The 25278-nt window shown below is 39.6% G+C and overlaps 2 protein-coding genes across 2 annotated transcripts; one reads left to right on the top strand and one right to left on the bottom strand.

Moving 5' to 3' along the window:
- Nucleotides 1-1243: 1243 nt before the first annotated feature.
- Nucleotides 1244-17145, top strand: plekhd1 (pleckstrin homology domain containing, family D (with coiled-coil domains) member 1). Its single transcript, XM_044376002.1, has 13 exons — nucleotides 1244-1425; nucleotides 3372-3465; nucleotides 3628-3717; nucleotides 4081-4157; nucleotides 4818-4909; nucleotides 5001-5053; nucleotides 5220-5314; nucleotides 5413-5506; nucleotides 6668-6858; nucleotides 8760-8892; nucleotides 12254-12398; nucleotides 13856-13999; nucleotides 15601-17145. Exons 1-13 carry the CDS (start codon nucleotides 1271-1273, stop codon nucleotides 15756-15758), a joined length of 1521 nt encoding a protein of 506 aa, XP_044231937.1. The 5' UTR covers nucleotides 1244-1270; the 3' UTR covers nucleotides 15759-17145.
- Nucleotides 16832-25009, bottom strand: ccdc177 (coiled-coil domain containing 177). The gene is made up of 3 exons (XM_044375994.1): nucleotides 23813-25009; nucleotides 19717-23068; nucleotides 16832-17393 (listed from the first exon to the last, which is right to left on the bottom strand). Exon 2 carries the CDS (start codon nucleotides 23054-23056, stop codon nucleotides 20537-20539), a length of 2520 nt encoding a protein of 839 aa, XP_044231929.1. The 5' UTR covers nucleotides 23057-23068; nucleotides 23813-25009; the 3' UTR covers nucleotides 16832-17393; nucleotides 19717-20536.
- Nucleotides 25010-25278: the final 269 nt, after the last annotated feature.

Consider the following 25278-nt stretch of genomic DNA (forward strand, 5'->3'; position numbering starts at 1 on the left):
AGTGGGGGGGTAGCTGTGTCTTTTTATTTTCTGTCATTCCAGAATGAGTCTGCCTTATTTCCAGATTTTTGATTGTGAAAATAAGTTGTAAAGCGATGTGTTTTATGACGACTAAATTAAAGTTTTTTAAACTGGTGAAAATGTGGAAGTGTTTTAGTTTGTTTGTATTTATAGTATGTTCAAGTTAAAAATGTCTGTTTTGGTATTTTTTCTAGATTTTAACAGGTGGAATTGAACCTGAACTTCATCATGGTTGGTTTTAATGCACTTTATGTCCGTTTATAGAGAACAGTTGTTCCCATGTTTGAAGTTTTCATCCTGTTTTTATCAAAGAAAGAATTTTTGGTGTTTTACTGTCACTTTGAGTCACATTTTTTCAAAATTGTGTGACTTTTCTCTTAATTTGATGCTGTTTTAGGAATTTCTTTTCATGGAAACAGAAAAAAAAAAAAAAAATAGCAGGCTTGTGCATTTCTCTGTCCTGCATGTCGAGGCTGAGCTGTCAATATCTTTATAATCTGCCGTCCATCCACTCTGACACATGTTCTGTCAATTAATCTGATACTCACGACGCTGAGCTGCATGTCAACCGCTCTGACTCTCCATCCTCTTTACTAGAGAGTCGTGCCGCCACGCCTCAGCCACAGATGTTCCCCTAATTCACTGCTGGAGTGATGGATGGATGGATGGAGTGATGGATGGATGGATGGATGGATGGATGGATGGAGTGATGTATGGATGCATGGATAGAAAGTTCACACCTGCCAAAAGCTGGAGACTGCTGCTTGCTGCAAGTACAGTAATCTGAATAACGGCTTTTACTGGCTGGAATATATCGACCAGGCTTCAGATTTAGCAACTCATTCCTAAAGCTTCTCTTTTCTCTCCCGCCCCCATCGCCTCCCAGTATCCCTCCTCTTCCTCCCTCCCTCCCCCTCCCTCTCTATCATCCCTGTTTTCATCTCTGCTGCACTGTGCAGTCAGTCCGCCTCCAGCTGATGAACGTATTGGCAGCTGCATCGTTCCACCCCGCTGAGTTATTGGGATTTCTCTGCTACTTTTAGTGGCAGCTACTTCCTCACAGCTGTACATGCACCTCTATGTGTGTGTGTTTTATTGAGTTATTCGGCTAATTGTTATTGATTGATTTATATTGATTTTTTTTTTTTTTTTTTTTTTTTTTTTAGTTCTATTGATAGTTTTTTTTTGTTGTTGTCTTTTTTTTTCCTCGCTGCTGCCCCACCTCCCAGGGCGTGGGAAGCCAGAGAGGATGTTCTCGTCCTCGTCCAGAAACTCTCTGTTCTCGCCCTGGACGTCCATGGAGCAGTCGGACTCTGAAGTGTTGGACATCAGCACCAAAGTGCAGCTGCACGGCGTGCTGTGGAAGAGGCCCTTCGGACGCCCTTCGGCCAAGTGGTCCCGCAGGTAAGGGTGAGGTGTGATTCACCTGTATTTTTTTTTGCAGGGTGACGAAGCTTAGGGGACGACTGCTTTTTCTTAGTTCCTGAAAAGTTGCCATGTTGGAGGTAGTTTTCCTTTTATGGGGACAAAAATGCAGATTTTTCTTAGAGAACGGTCACGTTTTCCTTCCAAGAAGTGAAAATGAATGTTGAAAAGTTTATAGCTGCTGTAACACATTTGACAAGTGAGTTCAGTCAACTTAAACTGACCATTTATTTGGCACCACAAGTAAAAAATATCATCACTCTACTGTTCTGAAAGCAAAATCACTTTAAATTGCTTCATAATTGTTGTTGAAAATAACTTTTTCTCTTAGAAAAATATCACCAATGACAGAAAATGACGCTGTTTTTATGGCAGTAAGACCCTGATTGATTAATAGTTACGATTTGTCGCCTTGATCAACTTTATTTCTAAAATGCTGAATGATGAGCTTCAGATTTTTATTTTATTTTCTCCCAAAATGGAAATTGAGGATTTTAAAACGGGACTGTTGACATGTTGTGTATTAGAGGATCGCTTTATATAACAACAGGATATACTTATCCACCAGTGTTGTCACATCCCAATGCAACTATATGCTGTTAGGAGTGACTATTTGGATGTAAAAATGGCTGGATTGGTACCTTATGTCATGATAATGCTCTTAGTTTACATAACCGTTAAAACGACAATACACAGTGGATCCAGAAAGCCCATTTGCTGCTCAATCTTCGTAACCTTTCTCATGTGCTCGTGTCATAAAGGTCAAAAGAATTTGAATTTGCTCATTTGGTTTTTGTGCCAAACTGGAGATGGTTGGGCTTAATGATTTATTGGTATTTGTTGTTGTCGCCAGCTGAAAAAAAAACAGGCAGTCTGCCAACCACTGACAATGACCCTCAAAAAGGTTTTAAATGACTTCAGTCTAAATATGGCTGCGTGTTTGACAACCATTAACACATAAAAAGACCAGTTTATTCATAACGTCTTTTTAGTGGCTTTGAGGGAGTTTGTTTTCTCTGATGATGTCATCTCCAGTTAGACTTGAGACTTAATTTGACATAAAAACCTGAGTTATAAACTGGAGCCATGAAGTTGGAAAGATGAAGGCGTTTAACAGACAGGAAGGTCAAATGAAAGATGCTACTGAGGTGTGTTATGGGAAATGAAGGCTCCAGCGTTATTGGTGCTCGACTCAAACTAGGAAAACTAAAAGTCATGATATCTCAGACAGAATTTGACCCTCCTTTTAAAAGCCTCTTTGACACGTCTGCCAACTTTTTTGTGGATCGGAAGTGCAATACTTATTGCTGGAATGCCCCTTTAAATTGTATTTCATTCACACAGTTTTTATTTTTATTAGTTTTTAAGTTTACTTAATTGCAGAGTTCCCTTAAAATGCACAATAACAGCACATGGAGGAAACAAATAAACATATAAATGTGTCACTCAGTAATGAGATGCATCATTGTTGCACCAGTGATCTGTTTTAGCTCAATTGTTACAATTTATAAGGATAACTGGACTCATTAGCTAGTGTTACAGTCAGCTGCAGCCATGTTGTAACTGTGGTTTACATTTAGAAATTTGGAGATTCATCGCTCCTCCCTGTTATGATCAGACTGATGATCAGACCAAAGTTACAGTAAAACGGCAGCAGTGTGGACAGAAAATAGCAGCTTATGTACAACATGAACTGTACAGGTCTGTTGTTATTTAAGACTGAAATAAATATATACTGTCCCTCATCAAGTGAGGAATATACATACTGTATTTATAATAGACTAAAGTGCATCAGTGTCATCATCAAGTTATCCAAAGAGTTACCTGCTCATCAGATTTGTGTTCAGAACATCAGCAGACGTCGGTTCGTTTCAGCCCCACAGGATTGACTCACTGCTGCTTTCATTGTCTTCCTCGGTACAAAGATTCTTCATCATCAAAGACAGCTTCTTACTCTACTACGCGGAGAGCGAGAAGAGAAACTTTGAGACCAACAGGTTCTTCAACATCCACCCCAAGGTGAGCCACTGCATCCTCTCTGAAGCCCTGTAAGATAATGAAGAAGGTGACGCTGTTTTAAGTCACTTTTTGCTTCAGTAAACAGACGGAATCAATAATTCAGACATGAGGCGAGATTATCCCAAAAATATAAATAACTGTGAGATGTATTTTTGGTTTCAGGGAGTCATTCCTTTGGAAGGATGTTTGGTGTCAGCTAACGAGGGAATGGGCATGCCGTTTGCCATCGTGGTCAACCTGGAAGACTTCTCTGTAAGAAAATGATCCTGTTACACAGTTACTGCAAAGACTCACTGCTGACACTTATCACTTACTTACTGAGGTTAAAAGTATTATTTTTAAGACAGTCATGGGCGTGAAGATGCAGCCAGACAACATAAAACACAAATCTATGTAAAAAAGGTGTTGTATTTTAAGTGTAATACTGCTGTCATAGTCCTGCAGAGCAAAGTTGAAGTATGACTTGACAAATTGTGCTCTTATCACTGCAATGATGAGAGAAGTCAGTCTATGTATCTCAGCAGCCCAAAGATGGAAATTCACCATCTTCTTTGACAGCCTGAGCCCATTATTGAATAGATGCTGATGTAAAATGTCTCACATCTGCCCCCCCAGGGTACCATAGTCCTGGCTGCTGAGTCTGAGGATGAGCAGGTCCAGTGGATGGAGATGCTCCAGGAATCAGGGAAAGTGTGAGTAAATACTCAACACAAATTATCCTTTTTAAATGTTAAAGATAAAGGCCTGATGAACCCAGAACTGACACAATAGCGTATAATTTGTGACAGTACTTCCAGACATATTGATGATGGATTTATTTTACAGGTTCCTTCATTTTATACTGATTTCCTGGAAATCTTTAATAACAATAGTAATAAGTAATTTGCAGGTATTTAACAATAAATTCTTAGGACAAGACAGCATCTAATATGCTAATTTGTAGTTCAACACACAAATCAAACTATTGTTAAAGGACCAGTGTGTAAGATTTAGTGGCATCTAGCGGTGAGGTTACAACCAAATGAATACCTCTCCCCTCCCCCTTCCCTTCCAAGTGTGTAGGAGAACCTACGGTGGCCACAAAACTTGCTAAAGTTACTTATGAATATTATATTGCATTTCTGCCAACTCCACTAGACGCCACTAAATCCTACACACTGGTCCTTTAAATACCTGCAAATTACTTTCCAGAAATTTCCAGGAAATTATAATAAAATTAGAGGACTTGTAAAATAAAGCTTTACCATTTTTTAAAACAGAATTACACTCCTTCTGTAAATTACTGCTGTTAAAAATGCATCTATTTATTTAACCATTCTTTGGTTGCTAAAATTATGATCTCCGACCAACAGCACGTGGAAGAACGCCCAGCTGGGGGAGGCCATGATCGAGAGTCTGGAGGCTCAGGGGCTGCAGCTGGCCAAGGAGAAGCAGGAGTACCTGGGTAAACGAGGGGAGGGTCACCTGATTAAATGAGCTTCTTTGTAGGTTTGACATGCAGAGGCAGATTATGTGAAATAGATTTCTTTCTCCAGATAAACTGATGGAGGAGACTGAGGAGCTTAGCCATCAGAGAGCACAGAGAGAGGTACGACTTTTGTTTACTGTCGTCCGCAAATAACAGCAATTGTGTTTTTGTAATTGTAATTTTCTGTCACCTTGGAATTAAGAAATTGTAATGAACTTCGGATATTTCTTACGCGTGTGCTTGTGCACGTGTGTGTGTGTGTGTGTGTGTGTGTGTGTGTGTGCAGGAGCTGGAGCGTCTGAACCAGGTTCTTGAGGAGGAGAAAATGAAGTTTGAGGAGGTGGTGCTGGAGCTGAAGGCAGAGCAGGAGCAAATTAAACTGTAAAAAAAAAAACCTCGACTATTTTCCATTAATGTTCACCAGTACTGAATCTATGGTACCAGTCTGTAAACGATATTTTGTTGTGTGTTGTTGGCAGAGACCTGGACGGCACCGCTCAGTCCCTGAAAGGTGTGGAGAGTGAAAAAGAGGAGCTGAGCAGTTTAACGATCATGCTGCAGAAATCCATTGAGGTGAGTAAAAAACATTTAGTGAGAAATAAAAGTTACTTGTCACTCATCCAACGACTCCTGTGTGCTGATAGTGCAAATCTGCAAACCAGCGTAAACAAGAACAACTTTATTGATGTGTTGGAAAGGACTCTGGTGCTCGTTTCCGATCTTGCAATGTTACAGCTGCTGATGTAATAAATTATGCAACAAACCCAATATCCTGCTAATAATCCAATTATCCTGCTAACATAATAAAACTGATACTGATAAAAAAAAAAACTACTTTGAGAGTGAATTAAAGCCACGTGGAAAAACTTGAGTCAGAAGTGAGTCAAATGTAAGAGGAAAGACACAAAAGTAAAGACTTACAGGAATAATTGGACATTTTGAGAAATAAGCTTATTTGCTTTCTTGCCAAGAGTTAGAAGATTGATTCATTTTTGTTATGTGGATTTTTAAACCTTTAACAGAGCTATGCTAGCTGTTTCCCTCTGCTTCCAGTCTTTATGCTAAGCTAAGCTAACTGTCTCCTGACTGTAGCTCCGTATTTGATGCACAGTCGTAATCGTGGTATCAATTTTCTCATCTAACTCTTGGCAAGAAAGTGAAAAGCAAGTTTCCTAAAATGTCAAACTGTTTTTTCTCGGAATATTACTATTAGAATAAATTTTTTTTTTTTAAATTTGGCACTAATTCTCCTCCATAGATTACAAACTGTTAGTGTAGAAACTTTTGTCCATCTTTGTGAAATATTTTGAGAAATGTAATAACTGAACTCATAATACATGTGCATATGCAGTTAAACTATAATATAATGTATAGTTCTGTCATTTATTCAATAATGTAGATTTCAGCTGAGGTGCTGCATCTGAAAAAGACTTGAATCATCAATGTAAACATCTAAAGTTCAAGAAATTTAAACCTCATTTATTTGACCAAAAAACTTTTACGCAACTATATTTTTCCAGAGATTTCAACTGCAGCCAGTAAGTGGACCTTGAGTGTTGTCAAAGTACTTTCTCTAAGACTGTGAATGAGCTCTCAACTTCCTGCTGCTGTGATATTATTACATTATACTGGTGATACACAGCACTAAAACTCCTCTCCGACACCAGTTCAAATTAAATCCTTTCAGGCCGAGAAGATTAATCAGCATCTGATTCTCGTGTTTTTGTCCTGCAGGAGCTCTCTCAGGAGAAACAGAGAACTCTGGAGCTGCTGGGGGTGAAGGAGCCGGAGGAGAAGGTGGAGGAGACCTGCAGGAAGTCTGAGGACAGCGAGGAGCTCGGAGACGTGGACCTGCTGCAGGACCTGCGCCACATCGAGGAGCAAATGAAGGTCCTGCTGCGTGAGAAGGAGCAGGCTGACGATAAGTGAGTGAGAAACAGACTTCAGACTGTTTTATTTGTGTTTTTTTACATTATCAGAAAGGTTACATAGTCTCATGCTGGTTAAAAATCTCTCAACCTTTTGTCTGAAATCCTTTCAAGAGCATCAAAGTCATAAAAAAAAAAAACAAACAAGGTTATTTTCTTTAGTTCCTGAAAATGTCTTAAATGTTTTTTATACATATAACTGACTGATTACATAATTATTCTATAAGACTAAACAGTTATACAAGAAGTTAGACTGCGATCGTGTTCTGACATCCAAAGGGTCAAACACTCTGGCCTTTCCAGGGAGCCTCTATGCTAATGGCACAGAGGATGTAACTGCTAGTGGAAATGTGTATTGATCCCTAAACAACCAGCCCATTGATCAGCACCAGTAAGTGGGATATTACAGGCAGCTGCTATTGACTGTGTAGCGCTAATGTTGTGTTATGAACACTGAAACATACGGCTCATCGTGTTTCCATGAACTCTGCCTTCACTTTCCTCCTCTCAGTCGTCTGACAGGTACAGCTGGAATGATGTGAAAAATACAAACACGATACATTTTACATCACCTGTACTGCAGCACAATAGTCCTGCAACAAATACTAGTTATAATGTTCAGTTTTTGTAGCCACTACTTCTTTAGTAGTTTGGTTGGTGTGTTTGGAGGCTGCATTTTATTGAAAGGTTTTTCTAATATTTCATTGACCTCATTTACATACACAGAGGAGCATACAAAACAACAACAACAACAACAACAACAACAGGATCATACAGTTGAATGAACAGTGACAATGTTTCTGAAAGACTGTTCTGTATTTATCACCAGACTGTTTTATTGGATGGGTTAAGATATTACATAATAATTTATATTATAAGTTAAAGATCCGCCTCAGACATGTTTTAAAATGTATATGAAAAACTCTACGTTGAATGTTTATTTGGGTCTTATATAGTTTTCCACAAAAAAGCCCACGATGCACTTGTGTAAGTTGCACAGTAGTTCTGTCACAAACTGGTTTTTACAGCCTTCCAGTGTCAAACTCTGCACATATGTCATTTTTTACCGTGAAGCTCAAACATTCAACTGTAAGAAGAAAAACATATTTTTGAGTGGAGGGGAGCTTTAATAATCACCTACTTTAGCTTTATTTGTGATTAATTTTAATATTTTAATTTTTTTTTTCAGTTTCAGTCATTATTTTTGTTTTTTCAATCATATCATGATAAAATAATATTGCACACTATAAACAATAGAATTCTCACACACACAGACACAAAAAAAACATTTTAGGACAGCAGGTAAGTTTGAAAGTCAGCATAAGTAAAAGTTATAAAAATTTTGTGTCAAAAAAAGCATGAAATCCTTGATGAAGGTCGCCCAAAATGTAGCTACTTAATATATTTATAAAAACAGACAGTGTGTGTGAGTCATTTTCTTGTTTTGAACTATTTCTTTATCCTGCAAACACGTCTGTTTGCAGGTGTGCAAAGCCCACTACTTTTTTTGCATAAGAAAAAGTGATAAAAACCATAAAAAGAAACATCCTGATATTCAACTGAATTAAAAACACTGAATTAAATTAATCTAAAAGTCTCAATTAAATATCATAGTTAAAAAAAAAAAAGCAAAATGTCAATTTATCTAGCCTCTTTAAAAGAAAGCTGTCTTGTTTTAACCTTCAAGTGACATTACAAGTGTGTGTGTGTGTGTGTGTGTGTGTCCACTGTATTTTTTCTGCAACAAAAACAGCGTCATTTTAATCTTGTTGGGTTTTTTTTAAAAGGGGTTTAAAAAGGCAGAATTAGGACAACAACATGCTCACTGTTCCCTGTGTTTGTTTTGTTTGTGTAGTTTGTAGTTTGTTCCCCCGTCTGATGGTGTTTCTGTCGTTCAGGCTCAGGGAGATCGAGCAGCGAGCTAAAGTCCTGCAGCAGGAGAGGGAGTACTACTCGTCTCAGGCCCGGACCCTGCAGCAGTCGCTCTCTCAGCTCACCGCGGACAAACAGCAGACTGAGGCCGAGCTGAAGGTAACACAGCATGACTCAGCTGCTCTCAGCCTGCAGTCACACAGCAACCAAACACAGCTCGGAGTCCTTTCAAAGGTCAACACATTATCTTGTTTATATGAGTTTATAATATGGTTGCAGAGGAAAACTTGTAGAAGAAAAAGGATGGATTAGTGTAAATGTCCTCTTTTATACTTACCACTCAAAGAAAATATAATGTTTACAAAGTATTTAACATTTCTTCATCATATGAGCAAATAAATACAGGAGAAGTGTAATTTTGAAACCCTTTTAAATGTGTAACTGCAGTGTGATTGCTTCTGTAGACACACTGTCTCCCTGCTATTAGCTCTGCTTTATAGTGATTTAAATGGACTGAAGGCTGCTGATTACTAATTCAGTTCACTAGTAATTCACTACATTAATACTGGATATAATGACAGAAAGTCACAGCTGAAAATGGAGGCGAGTTTTACATGTATTTCAAGCTTTTAAAATGTCACTTTTGGAAGATCTGTAAACAGATTAAAAGACCAACCTGAACTGTGTCCCATTGCCAAACATGTTAGATGTATACAGTATATACTAAGCACTTATCTTAACAGTATAATGTTTTATCTGTTAGTATACAAGAAATCAACACACTAAACAGTTTTATACTAACAGGAAATGATGCAATGCTCAAGCCATTGAATGTCGATCAAACTTGAATTGTAGAACGCCAAAGAGACAAAAAATATTTAGTTTATAAAACTTTAACAATATTTTTTTCTTTTCTGAGCTGTTTGCCAACCATCCATAATTATTTTGACTTTTTATCAGCTTTTAGCAGCTCCTCCGTTTCCTTTTCAGGTTTAGGTTTATTGAAAACACTCTAATATATTTTAAAATACAACATATTAGCCTTTGTCAGGGATAATGATAAAGTCCCGACTGGTGTTTTCACAGTCCATCAACCACTTAACAAGATCTTATCATTGTCTGACATGAAAAAATATTGCATAACTGACTCCTAAGAAGAAACAATTGATAAAAATATTAGAATGTAAAATGTTAGACTCACATAACATCACATCATGAAAGACAACAGTAGAGTGACACTATTTTAAGATGCATCATACTGACTGTTTAGTGTACTACTTAGATTGAGCGTACTTTGTACTTTGGACACAACCCGTCTCACATTATTGAGCTTTCTCACAGCAGAAAGACATTTTGACTTGTCATAGCAGGAAGAGCACTATAAGAATATTGATTGTTTTAATATTTTTATTAGGAACACAAAATGATCCGATAACAGGTAGTTACATAAGCAACCAAGTGTACCCGTAGTATATACACTATATTTTGTTTTATAATGATCAACAGACAAGGAGACATAACAATAAACCTCCCGCTCACACCCCGACTTCCAGCGCCAGCAGAGTCTTAAAGTCAAGAAAGAAAAAGAATTGGAAATAAGAGGATTTACAAAATACATAAACAAAACTGACAGTTACAGCAGAGGAAGAATAAAAAAACAAAACAAAACAAAAAAGCACAATAAAAACCCATCAACATCACATTTCATCACCATCCTGAATGTCAAATAAAAACGAGGAATTCACAAACAATAACAAAGATGGAATAAAGAAGATAAAAGGTCTCAGCTTTTATGATGTGCTGTTGATCTTCTTAAAGAGTGTATTTGATTTTTTTCCAAGTGTAAAAATGAAAGGAGATCCTGGAGCCACAAAGAAGGAAGATTAGGACATTTGCAGTGCAATAATGTGTTTCTATGTGCAATCAGGGATGTAAAAGCTAAGACATCAGCCTCTGTTGCTGTAAGGCCTGAAGCTCAGAGCTAATTCCAAAAATAGAAATGAGAGAACAACATTTTAAAGGGAAATTCAGCACCTTAGACATTTAAAAAAAAAAAAAAAAAATAGAGCAGTAGTAAGTTTGCAAGCTTGGGGCAAAACAAGAATGTGGAATATTTATAATGCCAAGACCATGCACATTATTCAAGGTTGAAGGTTCATTCTAATTGTCATTATATATAATGCAGGAAGGCACAATGCAATAAATGTATAATGCAAGTTATAGCGCAAAAACACTTGAGGTAGTGCAGGTAGAACAAAGGTAATGTTGATAATTATACATTATTATAACATCTGTGACTTTTTGATGTGAGAAATGATCTCACATTATTTTTATTTTTAATGGAACCAAATTATGTGTTTGAATTGAAATTGAATTGAAATTTTTTCCTCGTCTTTTGATTGAACGTCTGCTTCGTCTGAAGTGTTTTATACATTTTGTCAATTTCAAGTTGAGTCGGGATAAATTATCTGTTGATGAGCTGTTGGTTAATTTACATTGATGTTGATAAAATTGTCAAAAAACAAATACATAAATATGAAAATACATGACTAAAAATGACCACTACTACTACTAATATTACTACCACTAATACCAACAACAATAATAATAATAATAATAATAATAATAATAATAATAATAATGGAGTTGGCCTCTGATTCTGGTGTGAGTACCACAGTCTGTGCTAATAACACAGGTGAGGGTTTCTCATCCTGTCAGACGTTTTATTGAATCAAGTTCATCTTTCACGCCTGGTCTGACGAGCTGAGTCCGTCTGACACAAAGATCTGGTATCACATTACACTTATTGCAACACAAATGCTCATCCTGTATGAAATAACTTCTCTTTCCTGCCTTCTCTCTGTCTCCACCTCTTACATTTCCTCACATATGCTGTTCTCCTTCCTTTTTCCCTCCTTCAGGTCTCAGTCAAACTGTATTACTTGCAAAGTACAGATGAGCAGTTTAAGACACAAATTCCTGTCCTGCTGAAGTGCCCTTGAGCAAATACCAAAACCCTAACTGACTAGTTAAACCAGTCACCTCAAGTACTTCTTCTACTGTATGTTCCCAGGTTGTGATTGTAAAGACTTGTGTTCTTAGCAGGCTTAGTATGTTAATAATACTGTACACAGCAATATTATTGGAGTTAAGTTAAAAAAAATCAATATTTATTCTGTGTGTTTATTGTCAAATTCAAAGTTTTTAGTATTTTTGCTTGTCAGGTGGAAAAGCCTCTTGAACTGCTTTCAGACACTCACAGGACGCTCTTGACTCCACTTAAATACAGACTTATTATCTTCATCATAGCATCATAAAGCAGGTTTCAACAGTCTGTAACCTCCTTAAACATTTGAATTTCTCCTGTTTCTTCCATCATATCAGCAACAGGAAACATGGACTGATTGATACAGATTCATCGAAAGCTGAATTTTAATACAATATATCAATTAACCTTCTTCTTAGTTAATTGCTCAAATATATTTGTACACACGTCCTGTCTGTTTCCTGTGTGTGTCAGGCGGAGATAGAGTCTCGGGTGGAGCTGGAGAAAAGGCTGAAGCAGGCCGAGGAGGCTCTGCAGGACCTGGAGAAAAGCCTCAACTCAGTGGAGCGGACCAAAGAGAGAGACGAGAAGATGAAGGGGGACGTCACTCACCTGAGGAGTGAGTAAACTCTGTGATGCACAAATATATCTGCAGCTGTTAGTCTCTGTATGTGCTGCAGGATTGTGTTTAGTTTCCTGCGAGCTGTAACATTCAAAGAAGGTGAAGGAATAAATCTGAATGCTCCAGTGGATCATATGGATTCAGAAAAGGTTTGAGTCGCCTGTAGTATCTCAGTTAAATAAATACATGCATGAATGTGCATTTAAGTATGTTTACTCACATACTGATCTTTTATGTACATATACAGACAGATGGAAACTCACTTAAACACACACATTAGTGGAGATCTGCAGAGTATAATCTGATCTGATCCGTCACCTCTGATACCTGTGTGACTGCCATCCTCTGGGTAGAATTTGTATTACATGTTGATTCTCTAATATCACACTTTCATCAGGGATCCGTCACGAAGTCCAAAATAAGATTTTTCAATTTTATTTTTTATGATTTAACTCAGTGTAAGTAGTATAAGAGTATAGTACAGTATAAGAACAGCTCTGTGTTCAATATTATCATTTTCATGTCTTTATATAATTGTGCAGTTGACATTTTAATATTGAAACATAATGATTTTATAATAATAATACATGTTCATGGTTCTCATGTCACATTTTAACAAAATCTGTCAATGCCTGACTGTTAATGTGAACTAATTTGGTTTTTAATGAGTCATTTTGTTTCAGGAAAACACTAAAAACCATTACACGAGTTTAAGATTTCACACTGTTAACACTTAATAACATTCACTTTAAGATAATACTATTGTTATCCTGATATTATTTTATCTCACCATTAATATTCCCCTTACAACAACAGAAACCTGTCTGTCTGTAGCTGAAGGTTGAACAGGTGACTGTGGCCTGATACTGTAGGTCAGTGGTGGGTAAATATGGGGCCTGTGGGCCAAACACGGCCCTCCAATAAACATATTTGTGCGCCTAATGAAAGTTTTTACTTTTATAGATTATGTCAAGTCTTTTTTCGGGGACCAAATTTTTATTGCTTTTTCCCATCCCCTTAAGAATAGTAGAAAACAGTATTTTATACAAAAATATACTAAAAAAACATGAAACAAATCTACATAATGATAATATTTAGTTATACAAATAACGATAATAAATCATATTCCTGCTACAGGTTTATATATAGTTTGATAAAAAAAACCAAAAACAACTCATAACATCTTATAAACTTACAGAATGAATAGTACAGGTACATAAACATAAGTTGGACAATCTGACCATAACAGATTTATGTCATAGTACTTTGTTTATGATCAATATTTGCCTTCAGATACAACCCGAAAACTGATCAAGAATAAATACATTTTTATTCTTGAACAAATAAACAGTACTGAAAAAACTGTCCCATGTTATTTGAGATTATATTACATGAAAGCTGTAATAACATGAGCCTGTCCTGTATATATATATATATGATGTGTGTTTAACCAGAATTCTTCGAGGAGTGTATCTGTGCTGCAGAGATCGAGGCGAAGCTTCCAGCGATCATGAAGAACGCTGTGTATCTCCACAAAGCTGCTGCACGCAGAATCAAGAGCTGCCGAATCCAGAGGAGAGCCTCCAGACGCCACTGGTGTAAGTGTGAACATCACTCACTGATGATCACGACACAAACACACCACCACCACATGCATATGTTATACTTGAATCCATTCATGTTCCCTCAGTCTGTCTACAGCAAAACTCTTTATAGAGTTTTACATTTCATCCACATTTTGGAGTGAGCTGACTGCAAACATGCTGAACAAATAAAGTTTAGATTATTGTCACTGTTATAAATGTTAGATTGTAGTTGTTGTAGCAGGAATAGCAGGTGCATCAGTATTAGTACGAGTAGCATTAGTTGTACTTGCAGTAATGTATTATTAGTAGCAACAGTAGTAGTAAGAGTTGTAGTACGAGTTCTACTCCTTGAGTTTTCTTGAGGTTTATTTAGCAAATGTAAGCAAACAAACAAAACAACACAGAGGACAACAAATCTTGGTGCCTCTCTTACTCTGGTTAGGAAAAGCACAGACCCTCCCAGGTGCATGCTAGTCCTTTATCTGCCCACCTGAGGTGCACAGACCCAATTCTCTGAAAAAAACATAATAATAATAAACAAAATACCAGTAAACTTATTAAAAACAAGCTGCAGACTGTTCAAAATGAGCTTATTAGAGCTTATTAACTCAAACTTCCTCCCTGAACACACGTAGAGCACATTTTTCAAAACTGTAATTATTTTACTGTTGAAAGGAGAATGTTTCACATTAAGTTCGGTCTCACTTACAAAATATAAAGAATACAGCCCCCAGTTACTCAACTAACTACTTTATTCTTATCAGAGATCATCATAACTATGCAACAAGAAGTAACTTAACAAACATCATCAAACATCCTTTTAGATTCAAGACTTCTGCAGGCAAAAGCACATTTTTATACTCTGCTGCAATTCTCTGGAACAGTTCTCCAAATTCTCTGAAGCAACAGCAGACAGAGCAGGTTTTAAACTCTTGGTAGAGAAATGGTTGATGAAAAGCAAATCCTTATTTTGTTTTGCTTTTTGTATAATTATTCAGTTTGTTTAGTTTGTTGCCTGACTTGAATATCTGCCATCTCACCCCTTTCCCCTCCTAGAGGACCACAATGGAAATAAGCTTTTATCTTTAGTTAATTATTATTCATTGCACACTCGTCTTTCAGCACAGCCTCAGTAGCACCACCCTGCATTTCACTGCACACAAGAGACAAAAACAACCTTTCAATTCTTTCTAAACGTAGTAGTACTAGTAGTAATACTGTTAGTTCATGGAGTGGTTGTAATAGTAGTAGTTGTAGTACAGTTCTAGTAATAATAGCAGTAGTATTATTAGTGCTAAACTAGTTGTAGCTACAGTGGCAGTATATGGATGAGAAATGTCTTCAAATTACTTATTTAGTCCAATTAACAGTCTAAAACCCAAAATATTCCATTAATAATAAGATAGAGAAAAGCAACAAATCCTCATATTTGAGAAGCTGGAATTAGAGAATGTTATTTGATATTTTTTACTTTAGAAATGACTAAATGATTAATGGATCATCAAAAACAATATTTACAGCAATTTCTCCCTTTTCTATCTTAGAAAAGGGCCCCTGTTAGAGTCAGAAGGACTTCATTAATATGTTTTCCACATTTTAATGTCCCCCTACAGTGAAACACTCAAAGTCATTTGCTGTAGCAAACACTGATGACGGCAGCATGGAGGAGCTGAGGGAGACGGCCCGGCGGCTGACCTCTGACAGCAGCTTCAGAGAGAGCGTGTACAAGATCATCGCTCGCAAGGATGCGACAAACAAAACTGAGGACTGAGAGGAGAGAGAGCGAGGTAAAACAGACAGACAGACAGAGAGAAAGAGAAAGAGAGAGAGAGAGAGAGAGCGTCCTACCGGAGGAGAAATGGTCCTTAGCTTTACCTCAGTCCACAGTCATTGTTAGACATCCTGATCCCCATCCCAACATTAATATAGATGAATGTACAGTAATCTACTTGATGGCATTTACAGATGCAATCATAAGCTATTAAACATACTGATGAAGTTTAATGGACAATCTCGGACTGACTAAGATATGAAACCTTTAGATTTAACTCGCCCAAAGAGTGATGATGATGATGATGTTAAAGGAAAAGCCTGGTGATATTCTATAGTTTTGTTTTTGTCAACAAATTCGACAAAAAGACCAAAAAATGTGTTAATGCGTCTCTCAATACTTTGACTTCCTGAGCTGGTCTGTTCAATTCAAGTCCACGTGTTTCTTCTGAAGACGTAAATCTTTAAAAATGTGTCATGAATATGTAGTTTCACTTTTTTAAATGGCCACTGTAGTTTTTAGCAAAGGATAGTCAAACAGGAGTAAATGGAGCTTTTGTTGGGGATTATTTTGAGCAGCAGATTTGATACACTAGCAAGTGTTTACACCACGAGGAGTGTCTTTGGTAGGGATGTGAAATAAACTATTGTTGCTGTGTTCATGGTAATGAAGGAGTATGTCACCTATGTGTTTTTGGACAATAATGGAGGTCTATCAGGCTTTGAATATACAGGAAGTAATTGGTATTTTCATGGGATTAGTTGACAACAAAAATATATAAATATCACCAGACTTTCAGACAGATTAAAACAGCCACTTTATGAACTAAGAAACCTTCAGATTTGAGCCAAAGAGGAATTATAATGTTATAAATTTAATGTATATTGAGAATAGCTGATCTCTTATTAATTATTTATTAAACTACTGAGTCATTTCACACTTTTCTTCTTCATTTGTTTTGGGACTCCAGACAGACCTGGTGAGATGCTATAGGAAACTGTGAAACACATAGCAGACTGTAGCTTTGTACATTGAGTTTGTGTTGTGTTTAGATGACAAACGATGCAAATCCATATTGAAAAATGTTTGTTTTTATTATTCTGGTTTTGATTGTATGCACGGATTGTGTCCTTTTCTTAACAGAGGTTTGATGAAAACAATGAACTCACAGATGTGTCTGATATCAACCTTGACCGTTTCATTATTGCTACATCTGAAAATATGTCCTCAACAAAGCAACTCAATGTCATTTACTCAAGCAAGCGTTTCATGATAATGTACAAATGGTAACAGAAAAGAAGCCCACGTGTCAGGGAAAGGTAATAAGGAACATATAATGGACTAAACAACATGCCTTGATGCTAAATAAAGCTGCGTTTGAACCTTGTACATTTCGTTTCATTAATGCAGGTAAAAGGCTGTAGGTTCATATCAGATGTCTCAATTCCTCCTCTCAGCGGCACAATAGATGGCACAGTGACTAGTTAAAAATGAATAAAAACTTTGATATGGATGTTTTTTCCATTAGAGGAGAGTTTTAACTGACATACACGTTGATAAAGCTGAGTGTGGGAGGAAGAGTTCTGTCGGGGAAGATTGTGGGTGACATCACCAGCTCTCGTTCAGCTCCAGGACCTGCAACACATAAAATAATAAAGTGATGAATGTGGGTATAAACAATGCAGGTGGAGTCACTTCATGCTTGAAGATATTCTTTGATTACACTTTAAACCAGCATTAAAAAATGTTTTGGCAACTTTAAATTGACATATTATCACCATTTAAGTTATTGAACTGTTGCCTATTTACACATCCAGCAGTTTCGGGGCAACATTAGCGTTCGGTGTATGTGAGTCCATTATTTATTCTCCTTTAAGCTTTGTTTTTGCTCTCTACAATCTCCTGAGGGAAATATCTGCTCTTAAGCTGTTAATGCTCCTCTATGTTCACTAGTTGCTGACTGTGTCTGACTGCTGTTTGATGGTGAGCAGGTAGTGAACTGTCAGGTTTTACATCTCTGTTGCTGGAAACAGTGGACTACTGCATCTAGAGAATGAGAGTGAACCAAAACAGTAAAGCTGCAGTCATAAAACCAAAACAATGAGCTGAAAGAAGTTTAAAAAAAAAAGCGTCATAGAGCTGACGGGAACTACAGAGTCTACTTCATCACTATGAGTGACATGTGATCATTTGATCAGTTAATAAAAACATTCATTATTGCACCTTTAAATTAAAACATAATCGTGTGAGATAACTTTTTCAACCTATTTTGTTTTAGTGTCATGTCACTGTATCCAATGCAAAATGTCAACCACTGAGATAAAACTGGTGCTTTTGTTGCTTACATTTGATTTTTAAAATACAGATTTGTATGCATCTGAACTTTTTATGAGCACCAAAGGGAATCTAATGTTCACTTTCTACATGTATTAAAGACTTAACAGCTGCTAAGTGCTGAACTTTTACTTACTGTATGAAACCTTTATTGTACGAAGCCCCTAAATTCTGAAAGATTATGTTTTTTAATCTTGTGCGCACAAGATAAATAAATATAATCTTTAAGGACTCTGCGGGCTCTGCATTATTTTTGGGTGGTAAAGAGGAAGCTTGAATGTTACTTAATGTTGTGTAATGTTCTCTTTAAAATACATAAATGAATATTAGGGGTGTTGAGATCAATGAGTGTCATTTAATAGTAATGCAGAAGCAATGATCCATGTGAGGTTGTGCTGACAGTGAATACAGCCTCTTGTGGTTTAATGTGAAATCAATTTGCTCAATGCAAAATGTTAAATTAATTTCACATAAAGTAATGCAGCTTTCAGCTTGAGTAATTTTATTACATGCTGGAGATAAAGTGTTTTTATGCTGAAAGGCTTTTCATTAGGACAGATGAATGATGCACTTCCTGTGTTGACTGTCTGTTAGTCTTTTGACCTCAGCTCTGATACGTTTTTAACACATCATGACTTCTAATCTTTCAGTAGCTGTTAAATCAGTGCAACAGGGGTTAAATCCAGTCAAAGTTCTACAGGTTTAGGTGTTTCTCCTCAATCTCTGATCTGATATTGTTCTCCTTTTTCATTCAGAATTCAATTCTACCTGCAAATACGTGATTTTCTGCTGCAGTTAGAATATAACCTTTTCTAGCTGGACCTCATCTTTTCAGTCACCATCATAAGCAGCTACAAATCTGCCGTCTCATCCCCCCCAACCTTACATCACCTCCCCATGATTATCTGGTGGGAACAGCGTGGCTCGAGTCAGAGCCATAAGCCTGTCGGTCCTCTCTGTTGGTCTAATGCTGCATTTCAAATTCATTCTAGCTTTTATCTCAGACGTCAGCAGGTATCAGGCACGTGGCTGTCTGAAACGCTGGGATTAGACTACTTTCTGTAGGGACAGCGGCTGACTCTGTAGGTCAAGGTTTTAAAAGATTTCTCCCTGAATGAGTGAAGAGAGGGAATACATAGGGAATAGCCAAACACAGATGTTAATACAACAAACTGATGGCATGTTTTTCCAATGACGCCCTGCAAAGAAAGTGCCAGAATGAGCTGGTCTCTGCTGCCAGAGAGCCACCTCCCCACAGGCAGCCCCCTCATATTCCCACGCACTCTCTCTGCTCAGTCATTCACCTCCCGCTGCTCCATCCCGATTGCTATCACTATGGCAACAGCTACTTCTGAGGCTCAAAACCCATGTGTATCTCCCTTTCTCTTTTTTTTTAATCTGAGAGATTGTAGGATTAGCACAGCCAGAGGCCTTTAAAGCCTGTTGTTGGCTTGCATGTCGGCTCATGAGTATATGCATTTTTGCTCTCTCTGCACTGTGGAGGTCAGTGTGATCAAATTTTGTTGTGTGCGTGTTTTTTTTTTAATTGCAAATGCTAAAAGGCAACAGCTCGTAACAAAACAGAAGGTGTTGCATAACCTGGAAAAGCAATAAAAACTCGTACCTGTTGACCTTGACACTTCAGCTGGCGGCTGTGTTGGGAGCAGATCGGCTGGGGGGGCAGTCAGGAGGCATCTGTCTCTCCGAGCACTTCACCGTTTACTGTAATCGGACATGACGCAGAAAGACAGAGGAAGTCCTTGAGGGCAGTGATGCTTCATCAGCACAAGGCTTGTGCAAGCAGCCTTCCTGCGCTGCATTGTCAGCGTTTAGGTGCAGATAAGTGTCCAGCCCGGGGCTTTAAATCCATGCTTTCTCTAGCTGTGTGTACAAAAGGATCCCTCATTTGCTTATGGGGTCTTAGAATCATTTCTGCTTTTTATTGTTGTCTTATGCTCAGTTTTCCCTTACAGGGGTGCTCCCTTAAAAGCCTCTACAGTTGTCATGGAGTTGTGCTTCCTGGTCAACAATGACTCTATTCATTCCAGCACAGCTTTCAGTCCAGTAGCTGAGATCGACAGAGCGGAGGGCAAAGAGAAAGAGAGAGGAGGGGTTGTGTTGCTGCACAAGGCAGCTCTCTCTAGCTCTCATCTAATATGAAGTCTACTGTATGTCCTACACAGGCTTACTGTTCATTTTTCACAGCTGATATAGTTTGTAGTCTCATTACATCCATGATACAACATGATGTCTTGATTTGGTTTGCTTTGATAGGATCTTTAATAAAAAATGATGGTCGAAAATGTGATCAAATCAACCGATGGGTAAAGATATGTAAGGAAAGATGAGAAGAAGGGTAAAGCTGTTGATTGATGAAGGCCATGATGAAGGCAAGAGCCAAGCACATGACCAGAAGTAAGGAATCCACTATAAAGCCATGGGTTTTATTTTTCATCCAGGCTGGCTTTGAGCTGAGCCTCTAGGGCCATCTTATCAAAAGTACGCATGTTGGTCTCCTCCCGCACTTTGTCTCGCACGTGGAAAGAGGCTCGGGCTACGGAGCGAGCGCTCTCCAGTACCGCCCGCTTCTCCTTGAAGATCTGCTCGCTCTTCTCCAGTTTCCTCTCAATGGACTGCAGCAGTTCCAGACGCCTCTGCTTCTCCTCCTCTTCCACACGCTGCCTGTTGAGCCTCTGAAGTTTTTCCTTCTCCTGTCGGCTCTGGACGGCTCGCTGAGCTTTCTCTTTGGCCTTCTCCTCAGCCACTAAAGCCGCTTGTTGGGCTCGTTTCTCTGCCTCCTTCACACGAGCCTCCAGCAGCTGCTGTTGCTGCCTCTCACGCTTCTCTGCAGCCTTGCGTGCTTTCTGGATCTGCTTCTCCTCACGCCTGGCCTTTTCTTTCAGCTCCTGCCCTCGACGCTCTACTATCTGTTCATAATTCTCCAGGGAGCGGCTGAGCTTCTCCTCCGCTGCCCTCCTGGCTTCCTCTCTTTCCTCCTGCTCACGGCGGGCGATCTCTTGGATCAGAGCGGCGTGACGTCTCTTCTCAGCTTTGTTCAGACCTCGTCTCTCCTCCTGGGCCTGGTGCTCCTTCTCCTGCCTCTTCAGCTCAGCCATGGTGAGCTTCTCTTTCAGCAGCAGCCTCTCCTGCTCCAGCATAGCCGACCTCTCTTCCTCCAGAGCCTTCCGGTTCTGTTCCTGGAGGGTTTTCTTATGCTTCTCCTCTCGTACTGTCTGCTGTAACCTCTGCAGACGGCTGCGCTCCTGCTGCTCTGCAAGCTCCCTCCACCGCTCCTCGCTCTCTTCAGCCTGTCGGAGTTTGGCAGCAGCTGATTCTCGTTCCTGCTGGCTGAGTCTTCGCTGACGTATCGACACCTGTGTCTGCCACACACGCTGGCACTGAAGCACTGCACGCTGCTTCTCTCGTTCCTCCTGCTCTCGCCGCAGCTCCTCCATTCTGCGTTCGCTATCCCACTGAAGGTGAGCCACGTAACGAGTCTGACTCATGATGTCTTCTTCCTGGTATCTGGCGAGCATCAAAGCTGCAATCTTGCGGTCACGCTCAGACACGGCATTCAGGCCTCGACGTTTCACCTCCTTTACTATGCGCTCCACCTTCTGTGTTGTCTGAGGAGAGTGACTCAGGTCACCAAGACTGAGGCTGCGGCCCATCAGGGAGTTAAAAGTGGCCAGTGTACGAGCTCGGGGGCTGGAGACTTTAGCCCAGTGATCTCGTGCGCCATCCCAACTATACGAAGAGGAAGCACCCGACTCTGACGAGGTGCATGTGGTAGTAGTTGTGGTGTTGGAGGTCGACGAGCAGACGGGGTCCATCCTTCGCTGTAAAGACTCCAGCGAATGGCTTTTTCCTCGCACCTTGGAATGAAATCCAAGATGTCCATTGTGCTGAGAGAACGGTCCTCCTGTTACACCGTTAAGAGGCGTCCCAGAGGTCTGAACTGCAGGCTTTGACACCGATGATGTTAGTGTAGATTTGGCTCTGGGGAAAGAGGGGGGTTTTGGTGTTGATCTGGGGAAAGTGTTTGAAGATTTACCACCAGAGGACTTCCTGACTATCGGTGGAGGGCCAGAGACCGGCCGTGTGGCTTTTACTTGTTCGGATGATGAGGACAAAGAATGCTTGATAGATCCTTGGAAAGTACTCTTGGAAGATGGCACGGAGCTGGTGGACTGAGTCGATTTTGGGGAGGTACTAAGACTGGAGGCAGGGGCTTTAGATAAAAGAGCTGGACCTGTTTTAGAGGTTGGACCTGATGCTGTGGCTCTAGAGGATGCTCCAGAATCAGGGGCTGAGCTGGAGGTCACTGGCCCAGATTTAGGAGGCTGATTGGAGCCAGAGGTGACTTTGTGCTGCTGCTCCACCGAGGAGGATGATGCACTGCCGTTGCTATTGACTGTCGCCTGCAGAACTCTTCTTTTTTCCTCCCTAACAATCCTCTCCCTCTCCTCCCTGCATTGCCTCAGTTTAGCGTGCCTGTCCCTCTCGAAGACTTCATAAAGCCCTGTCGCAACGCGCATGGAGCGGCCGGGAGCCTCCCGGGCAAAGTCAGCCAGCGGGCGGGGCAGGAGCTCCACAGGTTTGACCCCGCATCGAGCACACGCCTCCAGAGAGCGGGGGCTTGTTAACACATAGCGGCTGCCCTCTGCAGCTGGCGAGTCAAAATTGTACAGGTCCAGGTGCAATTTGGGCTCAGTCTGAGTCTGTGGTTGCTGAGGTGGGGCCACCTGAGAGGAGGCCTCTGGCCCCGCCGTGGACGCAGTATGGCTGGGGCTTGGCTCAGAACTGCCCGTGGGCGGCGTCTCGAAACCGGCATCCCCTTCCTCCTCTGTTGTTGTGCCATCGGCTTGGTCTGGCAACCGAGGGTCTTCAGTGGCCACAGCTGGTGTGTCGAGCTTTGGGCCTTTACACTTATTCTGCTCCTCAGCCTCCGAGGGGTCGACCATAGTTGGCTAATACTGCAGGTAGAGAGAGGGAGGGGGAAGGGTTCGATGGGGGGGGGGGGGGGGGTTGTATGATACATGAGGGAAAGTGGATAAAATAGTAGGAAGAGGTTTCAATTAGAGGATTATAGCATTCAGTCCAGAGCTTAAGAGAGATGCAGTCTGTGGGGGAGGGTCATAACGCAGGTTCAGAGTGGCATGCATGCATGAACACATATTCATGCACTCAATGATTTTACACCAGATGAGACATTTTCCCTTCAGGGAAGTGACATAACACACAAAAAACACTACAGTCCTCTAATAGAGAATCTATTTTTGGCAGAGTTACTAGGCTGAGAGAATTTGATTACTCATAGCAATATTTTTCACTCTACATCACACAATCAACCTTGAAATACCTTAGAAATAGAGTCCTGATATATTTATTATTAACCAGCTGATAGTAAAAGTCTAATTTAACCAGTGAGATCCTCTCTAGTAAACAAGCACTGAACTGATCTATTATCCTCTCTGCTCAGTCTCATGGATTCACACCTACAATAAGTCAAGGCCTAGACTTTTCTGTATGAGCCTGGGCAGAAAATATCTGCACTTTCTCATTAAAAAACGACTCAGGGTTTAAAGATTTGATAGCAGTTTACATTAAAGATGTAGCTGCTGTTTGCTCTGATGTTACAAAGACAATATTTACTGTTATTTTATCCCGTGGATTGATAAAATTTCATGCTGTGGCGAACCACGCAAACATCCACTTACCTGCCAGTTTGCAAAACGTTTTCTAAACCGGTGTTTTGTTCCCCTTCAATCCGTCCAGTCCGCCTTGTTCCCTGCATAATATCAGGTTTCAGGGAAAAGGCTTCGGCCGTCGACCAAACGATGGAGCATCACATCGTCGCAACCTCAAGCGACACGACAGACACAGACGGAGCCTTTCGCAGCCTGTCAGCCTGCTGAGCAGCAGAGCTCAGATCTGTAACCTCCGCGATTAAAAATAAACACCAAACGCTCCCCAGAGTGAAATTCACTTTCTACGATGAAAAAAAAAATCTCCGGGCCAGCTTCCTCTGATCCTCCCTCAGCAAAGTGCATCCAGTAAACATCAGCGTTCTCCACCTGCTATTCAGCAGCATCCCTCCATCTCAGCCTCCTTAGCTCCGCCTGTTTGTGGCAAATACGCTAAAAATACAGTCTGCACGCTGCAATTAACAAGCGCCTGTCCACTCTAGTTACATGCTTTAATAACAAAACCTAATGGTGCTGGATGTGTTCGCCTGGAGCAAAGTTCCTCCTTATAGGCCTGTTTCTCTACCAGAGACACGTATGTGTCTATAGAAGGTGTCTGCATTATAATTTATTCAGTTTCCAAAATGATGTCTCTTTAAAATATGTTGTATGCTGGAGAACAAAAGTCTGTAAAAATAAATGCATTAAATCTAATACATAGTGTGACTGTCGAGACGATCTAAAAATAGATGTTTTTTTTTTTTTAAATCTGTGCAGTATGGTCCATCAAAACTCACACCACCGTTTATAATTGCTGCCATCTGCCATCCTGTAATGTCTGGCGTGAAATAGACTGTAATTACTCAAAATAGCCACTAGAGAGCGCTATAATACCAAAGTTTTATGTTTTCTTTGTACTGGCCAGCATCAAATAAGCATCATAAACTCCCCAAAGCTGAACTAAAACTGATTTTATTGTTGTATTTGACGTATTAATGTGCTCATGGAAAATATTTCAAACTTTATCTGCCATTTTTATTATTTTACCATTTATTTTCATTTATCATTATGTTTTTATTTCTACATATATTAGCTACAATTGTACATTTCATCTCTATTGCTAAACACTAATGTTATAATGAATGTAATATGGTGATATTTTGGTCAGTAAAGTTAAAACAAAACAAAATATCAAGTCATTCACACCAGCACACTATAAAAAGCATAGCTAAATAGTGAATGTTAAGTTAATTGGCTGTAAAATTAATTAATAGTCCATTATGGCTCATTGGCTGCACCCATCATAATTATCTGTACGTTTGCCAAAGATGAGCAAGTCAGATGGAGAATCGAAATTACTGTCTGTCTCTGTTGGCTCTAAAAGAGTCTTGTATCCTCTACAGGATGTCTGTCTTCCACAAAGTGCATGCTGGGACAGGCTGTGGGGATTTTTATTAGAGGAACCCCCCATTTTAATCAGTAAAATAAGATTTATCTAA

This window comes from Thunnus albacares, chromosome 15 (assembly GCF_914725855.1).
Source record: "Thunnus albacares chromosome 15, fThuAlb1.1, whole genome shotgun sequence".
NCBI lineage: Eukaryota > Metazoa > Chordata > Actinopteri > Scombriformes > Scombridae > Thunnus > Thunnus albacares.

Coding starts and splice junctions, on each gene's coding strand:
- plekhd1 (XM_044376002.1), top strand. CDS start 1,271: ATGTTCTCGTCCTCGTCCAGAAACTCTCTGTTCTCGCCCTGGACGTCC. Junction 4,910..5,000: donor GGAGAAGCAGGAGTACCTGG/GTAAACGAGGGG, acceptor TTCTTTCTCCAG/ATAAACTGATGGAGGAGACT. Junction 8,893..12,253: donor AGACTGAGGCCGAGCTGAAG/GTAACACAGCAT, acceptor TGTGTGTGTCAG/GCGGAGATAGAGTCTCGGGT.
- ccdc177 (XM_044375994.1), bottom strand. CDS start 23,056: ATGGTCGACCCCTCGGAGGCTGAGGAGCAGAATAAGTGTAAAGGCCCA.